The following is a 9,578-nucleotide window of genomic DNA, read 5'->3' as shown; positions in this document are numbered from 1 at the left end:
TTTTTTTGAGGCAGGGTCTCCCTGTAGCCCCAGCTGGCCTGGAACTCACTTTGTAGACCAGGCTGGCCTTGAACTCACAGAGCTCCACCTACCTCTGCCTCCCAAATGCTGGGACTAAAGGCATTCACTACCAAGCCTGGCTAGGTTTTTACTATTAAGACATCAGGTAATATATATGTCAGAATTACAAATGGTAATAACTTAAATAATTGTGTACTTATTACACAGCTTTGAAAATACAACCAATATTACCAACTGCTTACCATGCTTTCTCCATATATCCTCTGCTCAAAAGCAACAATCATAAAACTGGTCTTTAAAGTTAACATGCTTCCCTTACTTACTACAAACATATATACATATACATATATATGTAATTAATCTATAGAATACAACTATTACATTTCATATAACATCCCATAATATTATTTTTTTCATAAACAAAATAATGTATGCAACATCACATTAATTCATAGGGCCAGTTAAGCAATATTCTTTTACAACGTGCTTCTGTTGCCCAATACCATACTTGAGCTTCGTCCATGTAGACAAGTACAGGGCTGGCTCATTTGTTTTCTCTATATGATTGGGCCATAGTTGATTTATCCATTTCCAAGTGATTGGACTTTAGATTAGATTGGCTGAAATGTTCAGCAGTGACCAAGCATGTCCGTGTTCAGGTTCAAGTCTGCCCTCCTGTGTGCAAGTGTTTCTCAAAAGCCTTCCCTGAGAGAAGCATTTCTGTACACGGTGGTCATTTTATAAAGCAAAAACTTTATCCACGTCTTTCACCTTTTCTCTTACCACCTTAAATATTTTTAAAGAAAATTACATTTTTAATAAATTAATTTATTTACTCTGTGTGTGTGTGTGTGTGTGTGTGTAAGTGCATACCACTGTGTACTTGTGGAAGTCAGAGGACAACTTGTGAGAATTGGTTTTTTTCTTTCACAATCCGCGTTCCGGGTTTTGTACTCGGACTATCATTTATCCATTTCCAAGTGATTGGACTTTAGATTAGATTGGCTGAAATGTTCAGCAGTGACCAAGCATGTCCGTGTTCAGGTTCAAGTCTGCCCTCCTGTGTGCAAGTGTTTCTCAAAAGCCTTCCCTGAGAGAAGCATTTCTGTACACGGTGGTCATTTTATAAAGCAAAAACTTTATCCACGTCTTTCACCTTTTCTCTTACCACCTTAAATATTTTTAAAGAAAATTACATTTTTAATAAATTAATTTATTTACTCTGTGTGTGTGTGTGTGTGTGTGTGTGTGTGTGTGTGTGTGTGTAAGTGCATACCACTGTGTACTTGTGGAAGTCAGAGGACAACTTGTGTGAATTGGTTCTTTTCTTCCACCATCCGGGTTCCAGGGATTGAACTCGGATCATCAGGCTTGACAGCAAGCGCCTTTAACCACTGAGCCATTTCACCAGTCCCCTTACCACATTTTAGTTCTAATAATAATAAAGGAGAAAATAAAATGTCATTCCAAAGGAGAGATAGTACTCTTCTCCCTCTTCCTCTTCTCCTACCCATAAAGACAGCTCCATCTTCCACAGGAAAGACCTCTGGAGCCAAGGAATGCCTGCCTGCTGAGGGACAGTGACAGTAAGATATTTAGTCATAAAGCCAAGATCATCTGAGAGTCCCCTCAGCATCAAGTTAGGAGTTTCTACAGGGTGCCATGAAGTAGGGTGATGGTGCATTCTCTCACCCCACCCTGAACACATTTCCTGTGTGATCTTCCAAGTCCGGAAAAGGCAGTGAAAATCCAGACTCCCTCCAGTCCCCAGCCTTCGCCTGCCTTTTCATCTTCTGTATCCCACCATTCATCCATTTCTCATATTGTGTACTAACTTAATTCCTTATTAAGTACACCATTACTTAGAACCATAAAATGGATAACAGTATATTAAAGTAATAGTTGACAGCACCTTCTCCAAGTATATTGAGCTGCTTGCTGTACCTCAAATACCTTAACTACAGGTGGATTAGTGTCTCTGAGCACAAGGTACCTGCGTTCTCCTGTTTATGCTATGACAAACCATACGTGCCCACCACAAATTCCAGCTGTTCACTGGGAGTCCTTTCTTTCACCCATTTCCACCTGCTCCAACCTTGGCCGTTTTCCAACACCTAGGTCAAGGGCTCTCCTTAAGCTCTCCTGTTTTGGGAATTATTCCTTCTCCTATTTGCATCACTCTAGATAGAGATTTGAAATTAAAAGCATACAAAGGGATTTCATTGACTAGGGTTAGCAGTATGCTTCTGCCTTCCTAATAATTCTATAGAGTACTTGAGAAGGCTATGGGTCTTCACAGTCCCTCCCATGGCTAGCTATTTTAATGAAAGAGTGAATCTCAATTTTAAGGGAATCAGGCTAAATAATTCTGAACACTTATCTTCTTCATATGTCCTAGAGACACTTCTAATGGAGACACAGGTCTTACAGCAGCCAAAAACTTAGAAATGGAGAAGTAAATAAGTGCGGAGAGGCCAATGTACAAAGGAATTCTAAACTGTTACTTTGGAAGGAACAACTTAATGACAAAATAATAGGAAAACCAAGGCATACATAAAAGACACACATAGGTCTCAAAAGGACTTGGTTACTTTTCTAAGTCTAACAAAAGAAACAAGACAACACCCCTAGAGGGTCATCACTTACCTGCATGAGCAGAGAGAGGTGAGTGTGGTCTAGGCAGCGCTGGTGACTGGCCATTGCCTATCAAGCTTTTTCGGTTGCTTGTTCGGCAACTGTTAAAAGGAAAGAAAAAGCAGGTGAAGAACAACACCAACGACTGCTGAGCATGTTCAAGGTCGACAGAGACTAGCATACATACCCTGAAGCACCTTTTCATGTTGTTGCTAACAGCACTGCAAATTACGTGTGATGGAAACCTATCTCCTGAATGTGAGAAACCATAATGTATGCATCCGGCATAGCACCATCAATATTCCTCACCGCCAACAGAGCTATAATCAAATGCCTTCTTTCAGCTCATGTCTGTATCTACAAACATGTGTCATGCCATATGCACAGTGATAAATTAGGGACTCAGATCAGCAAACCACAGGTAGCATCTTTGTTGACATGAAATTTCTAATAGAAAATTACATGCAATGAAGCGCAATGACATTAATCTTACAATGATGCACTAATTAAAAATCTAATTATTTTGACAAATTTCATATTTGTGTCTTTTGTCAATAGAGCAGCCGATGCCTAAGACAAATGTATCTCACCAATCACTCATTTTTCATCCTGTGTACTAGATTCAAATTTCTTATTAAGGTACATGCTTTGAAATCAGAAAAAATAGACTCCAGTCTATTAAACAGCAGTGATGTCATCTTTTCACCAGCCATTTAGCTACTGACTGTAACTTGAATACCCGGTAACTGGAAAGAAATTACTATATATGGCCACAAGGCTACTACTTTTTCCTGTTTCTGCCAGTAGGAAGTTATAAAATGACCAGCTAGATTTCAAAGTAACACTCACAAGCATCAAAGAATATGGCAAAAACAAAACCCAACAATGCTGACATGGATCATTGCATATCTGCTTGCCTCCAACACAGATTAGCAGTTTGTTCTCCATAATCATTGCAGAGTCTAGGAAAGGGTAATGAATCCATTGGGATACCTCCTGTACCTCACCAATAACAGGACTCAGGGTCCTATGAGCCTCTTCTCTTACACCTGGGTCATCTTCCCCGTTGTAAGACTTGAATGTAATCAGTGGGGTCTTAATTCATTACAAACCTCTGTTATGCCAAGTTTCTGAGACAAGCACATACATCTGACCTCTAAATTAGATATAGGACTTGATGTATTTCAGGGTTCATATAAAATAGGTTAAGCCAGGCCTGGCAGTGCAGGCCTATAATCCCGGTTACTCGGGAGACTGAAGCAGAAGTATCACAAATTGAAGACCTGCCTAAGCTCTAGAGCAAGTGCAAGGTTGATGTGAGCAACTCAATGAGACTGTTGAAACACACACACACACACACACACACACACGCACACACTATAATTTTTATATATAAGTCCTGGGTCCCTGCTGGGATATTCTGCAGATAGTATTTCCATTTCCAAGGTGGGGATACGATGGCTGTCTTGGCATTATCTTCTTCTGGCACCTCTGAAAGTCATCTAATCTTACTGTTCTAGGTAGCTGATTCACTATAAATGAGTTACCTCTGTCCTGGGGACCACAGTAAGAAAGCCCCAAGTGAGCAGGACCTATGGGTATTTGCCCCACAGGTTCTCATAGGACCCAGCACTGCCCACGTCAACAATAACATTGGTGAAAAACACTGTGCTGACTTCTGTCACCATTATTTAGTCATCCACCTACCACATATTTTGTGCCCAAGAAAGGAGAAGTTTACGGCACACAAGGGTGAAGGGTGGGGCAGGCTCCCCAGGTATCTGTGACCACATTTACTCATTTAGTTCACAAATGATCAAATAAATAGTGGAAGCATCGCTTATGCAAAAAAGGCTCCTTCCTTTTTACCAGTGTGACTAAGTCATTCTGACTATTTCTCAGGCATAGTTTTTACCCATGGGAAAAACGGGACGGGACGTCTACCAAGAAAAACAGTAATCCCACTTTTCTATAGCAGAAATCCCTCACAGTTCATCCTTATCCAAGCATTGGCCCTTTTAAAATGCTTTCTCTAGTTTAAATCCTTAGGGATGCCAATATATGCCCACAGAAAATGATACTGAAGAGACAGGCTCTCAAGCTGCATCTATTTCATCCTGAAATGCATTCTTCCAACCTGACTGTTCAGGATAAAGAGACCTCTCCCCACTATGTCCAAGCTCCCAACTGAAAGTCAAACTGTGCCCCCCCCAAGTAACTCCACCTCAATTCTCAAGTCAAAGCAACCCAAAGGAAAACTTACTTTTCCAGTGTAAAATATACTCCCTTTGCCCCCAGAATGTGGAAGGTGACTGTCATTGTTCTATCTAGACAATAGCACAGTGAGATTCCTTACTTGTAAAACCAGAATTTAGAGAGAAGACAACTGCACCCAATTTGAGACAGAGGCAAAAATAAACAATGGATTAGGACAGGGGCTGATAATTCCCAGCAAGCACTCTAGTTACTTCAGTCCTCTGGTTCCTCCATGGGAAGATCCACTCAGGGACAACTATGAGGCACAGTAAAAGGTTCTGGCACACACAGGGCACAGGAAATTCATCCTACCCATTGCAGGCCTGGGATCTGAGATGAATGGGATAGTGGGAAGATGAGACAGTACTTTTGAATGAGATGGGCTGATAGGCCTCTGAATACTGGAAGGTACTTACACAAGCAGGGACAGAATCCTGTGTGTAAGAAAGGGGGCACTCTTTTGGACCACAACTTGAGGGTACAGGTTTTGGCATGTGAGGCCCCACCAAGACAGCCATTATAATTGGCTGCATGATATTTACCCCAGTAGGTGACATAAAAGATTGAACAGGGCACTACTCCTGCTCCCAAAGTTCATCACCGCCACTAAAACAGTTTCACAAAGAGCTTCTCAATCGCCGATTGAAGCCAGCAGGCCTTCCACTTGCTTGGATGATAAAGAAAAGGCTCAAGGTTTCATCTAATTTGGGCCTGACTTAGTGTGAGTCCAAAGGTGTCTGACCATCAAGCTGATGGAGGAAGGGGAAGAGGGATATACATTTTGGGTCTAGAACTCCCACATTCCATTTTTGCCTAAGTTGTCCGTAAACTCAGGGTACCTTAAGAAAGACCTGGTATGCTCTGTGACTGATCTCTGGATGTGTCACTTGTCTCCTGGCAGAAGGGCCTGTTACTTACCCCCTCCCCCCACCACCCCAAGCAGCGCTCTGAAAGCCATAAGGCCCAGCAGGCCTTGACCATTTGCAATTATTCCAAGTAGCTCAAATTCAGTCTAATTTTCAATTACATTCACCATGGAACACAAATTCAGGGCAAGACAACTGATATGGGAAAGCCCTCACAGGCAGTAAGATTTTCTTTTGCATCTGATCTGAAAGGTCAACTCTAAGTACAACCTGTGACTGACCAGTACTGAGGGAGAGGAACCACAGAGAAACAAGAATAGAGTGGCAGTGCAGGGGAGGTTGGCTCCAGTTTATTGCTTCATCTTGATGAAGATTCTGATAAATTTTCACAGGAGACCAATTAGGACCAAAGTTGCACCATACAGGAACACCTACTAACTATTTCCTCACACCGGACTTGAATCTGAACGTTTGAATATCCCTTAAACAGAGAGTAAGACTGAAGTGGAAGAGACTGGCCATTACCATGACACATAAATGGTTTAGTGAGATGCTGAATAAATGTTATGTGAATAAGAGAGGCTGCAGTTCACATAACTTTAAAATAAAGGGGGTCAGTTCACATGAGCAAAACAGTAGAAAAAACTAGCTTTTTATTCTAAGAAATGTTTTTAATCACATAACTTTAAAATAAAGGGGGTCGGTTCACATGAGCAAAACAATAGAAAAAACTAGCTTTTTATTCTAAGAAATGTTTTTAAAGACAGAAAAAGAATCCAACAGGTCCCACCACTCTGTGATAAATAATTCTATCATTTGTCCTGTTTGTTGCAAGCCCTTCTTTAACAAGAGCATTTTTCATTACTTCATTTAAGAATCCTAAAATTCGATATAATTTGAGATAATAATGAAAGAATTGTGACTTGTATCTTTACTATTCTCTTTCTTCTCCTCTTCTTCCTCTTCCTCTTCCTCCTCCTCTCCCTCTCCCACTTCCCCACTCTGGCCTCAAACTTCTGATCCTCTGTTGACCTCCCCTAAAGCTAAATACTAAGTAGTGAGATTTCAGGCTTTCACCGCCACCACCACTCCCAGTTTATGCAGCACTGGGAATTAAACCCAGGGTTCCCTCCATGCTAGGTCAGCACTCTACCAACTGAGCTACATCCCCTAGCTCCATTCATTAATACTGTTGCATATGTATATGTATAATGAATGGAATATGTTATGGTTTTGCATTTTTATTATTGGTATCAGATACCAGGAAAAAACTGATAAAGATTTGAAATTGAACAAAAGAAGTGAATGAGCCCTTTAAAGGCTTGTGCATCTCACCGTCTTTCTATTGGCTGCCATGTTAAAACTGCTGCATTTGAAGTTGTAGAGCATTGGCAGTAATGGAAAAGATTCCTGTCCACGAATGAGTGTCTGCTGGGGGTCCAACTGATACCCTAAGATAACCTCAAATATTCAATAGCGCTGTAATTAAGACAGTAACCAAATCTGCATCTACAAGCAAATTCATTTCCTAATTCCTTATTGTACATATATACCACATATGTCCACTTTAAAAAATCTCATTTGCATCTGCCTTAATATATCAACACTGCTCTAATTAATTAAATTAAATCTTTGACATGTTCCGTTTGTATGACAGTCATGTTTTTGACTTTCAGATAAATTATAGTCTAGCATGCAACATGCATTATATATATTCTGTAACTTACATTTTTCTACTCAATGTTATATTTTTGAAATTTAACCATGGCAACATAAATATGGGTCTAATCCATTTATTTTTCAGATTATTCATTGGAAGCAAATTTTAGGATTTTTAAATGCAGTAAAATTATATATTGTGGACATTTCTTTCTTCTTCTTGCAACATGAACTATCTAGGACTCTGTGTATTTGGAAGTCTGATTGCAAAACCCTTTAAAATGTCTTTAGAGTTATATTTGAAAGAAAAACATTGTGCAACATCAAGATGATGTTCCTCAAAATCTCCCTTGGATGCCTCTCACTGAAACCCTGCTATGGCAGTCTAGCAAGGCCCATCTTTGCCTCATGCTACTGTCTTTTCTCATAGGTAACTTTGTGTTTGCCTGTAAATCAATCCATCTTTTCTCTGGCACCTTCAAGTCTACATTTCCACCACTTATCCTGAACAGCACAAGGTGCACCTAGAAGCTGGTTGGATACACCATTCCTTCCTAAATGTAGCAGAGAGCAAAGCCTGAGGATTCCTGTCTGTCCCATATGCTTTATAACTTATTTCAAGTTAGGGTGCTTCTGGTCTCTTTTCTGTGGCTCATAAATCAAGGTTCCTTTTGGCTTTCATTAACTCATTCAATAAACTACTTTCTAAGGACCTAAGATATGCTAGGTCCTTATGAACAAATCATCCATGACCTCCTTCAGGAAAAGCATTTAATAAACGCAGTAAGTCAGCAGCGTCTGCAGCATGTGGAAAAAAGATGGAAGGAGAAGAGCACAGAAAGTGGGCCTAGGAGCGAGTGTATGAGAAGCCAGGATTTGAATGGATGTCCAGGAAAGCGTCACGGGGGAGGTAATATTTGGTAAGACCAGGAAGTGAGGAAGCAAGCACTCAGCCACAAGCAAAGGGCCTGGGCCATGAGGGTTCCAGGAACTGCAAGCATGTCCACATGGCAGGAGACAGTGAGCAGGGGTGTGTACTGGATAGCTATTCCGAGGACGGGTGGTGATCTGTGGCCGCAGGCAGGCCGCAGTACAGGGAGCCTGAATTCAGTCTGGGGAAAGAAGGCCGTTGGAAGTTACTGAACAGAATCCGACTTTGGTTTTAGGAAAATCATCCCGGCAGCTAAATTGAAATAACCGAAGGAGGAAGCAGGGTGACCAGTTAGGAAATGAGGCCGATCCTGATCTTAGATGCACTCCGTGGCTTATGATTCTGCTTTAAAATACAGCGTTTTTCTTTTTAACAAAATGAGCAAAAGGACCCACAGATTGAATGAAAGTGTTATACGTTAGCTCCAGGACAGGGAGAAAGAGCCAGTGTAGCTACTGTGATGATGACCAAGCCCAGGGCTTTGGGCCTCTGTGTACTTATATCCGCACAATGAATGGTTCAGTTATCAGGAGGATATCCTTGCTGACCAGCTTGGTACATGAACTAAACTTTTCCATTAACAGAAAAACTCTAAAAGCACTAATTATATTAGGAATGAACAACTGTTCATACTGTTTTCATTTAGGAACAAAAAATTGAAACAGATTCCAATAGCTACCAAAAAGTATAGGTCTTCAAGCTTTCAAAAACTGTGAGTATACAAAGCTCCTTGGAAATAAAAATCCATTAAGGTAAATCCACACTGAGGTTGGGCCTAATTTTGTGTCTTCATAGAGGAAAAGAGGAGCAGCTGAGCATGCAGACATTAGAAGGCACTTCCTAATGAAACAAGTATCCATGGAATGTGTTCACTATGTATAAAATGCTGCCAGAGGGAAGAAAGGGAAGACCTACTATCATTCTGCAAGGGCTTCAAGTTCAAGACTGATCGACAGATCCTCATACTCTAAGGTAAAATAGAGAAAATATATAGAAGCAGAAATGTGCTGCTACCTGAAGTATGGGATAAGTTACCAATAAGCTTGTAAACATATTTTCATAAATAGCACACACTAGAATTTTTTTTTTTTTTGGTTTTTTTGAGACAGGGTCTCCCTGTAGGCCCAGCTGTCCTGGAACTCACTACGTAGACCAGGCTGGCCTTGAACTCACAGAGATCCACCTGCTTCTACCTCCGGAGTGCTGGGATT

General features: G+C 40.8%; 1 protein-coding gene across 8 annotated transcripts in view; it reads right to left on the bottom strand.

Annotated features, from left to right (window-relative positions):
• Mast4 (microtubule associated serine/threonine kinase family member 4) overlaps positions 1–9,578 on the bottom strand; it is a 648,204-nt gene that overhangs the window by 116,104 nt on the left and 522,522 nt on the right. For all 8 annotated transcript variants that reach the window (XM_029566302.1, XM_029566303.1, XM_017799580.1 and 5 more), the window contains one exon: positions 2,668–2,756. In XM_029566302.1, the coding sequence (XP_029422162.1) occupies positions 2,668–2,756 (89 nt within the window). The remainder of the gene's footprint in view (positions 1–2,667; positions 2,757–9,578) is intronic.

Source organism: Nannospalax galili, unplaced genomic scaffold (genome assembly GCF_000622305.1).
Source record: "Nannospalax galili isolate Female #2095 unplaced genomic scaffold, S.galili_v1.0 scaffold518, whole genome shotgun sequence".
Lineage (NCBI taxonomy): Eukaryota > Metazoa > Chordata > Mammalia > Rodentia > Spalacidae > Nannospalax > Nannospalax galili.
Note: the sequence above shows the minus strand (reverse complement) of the source record. Positions and strands in the feature narration are given on the sequence as shown.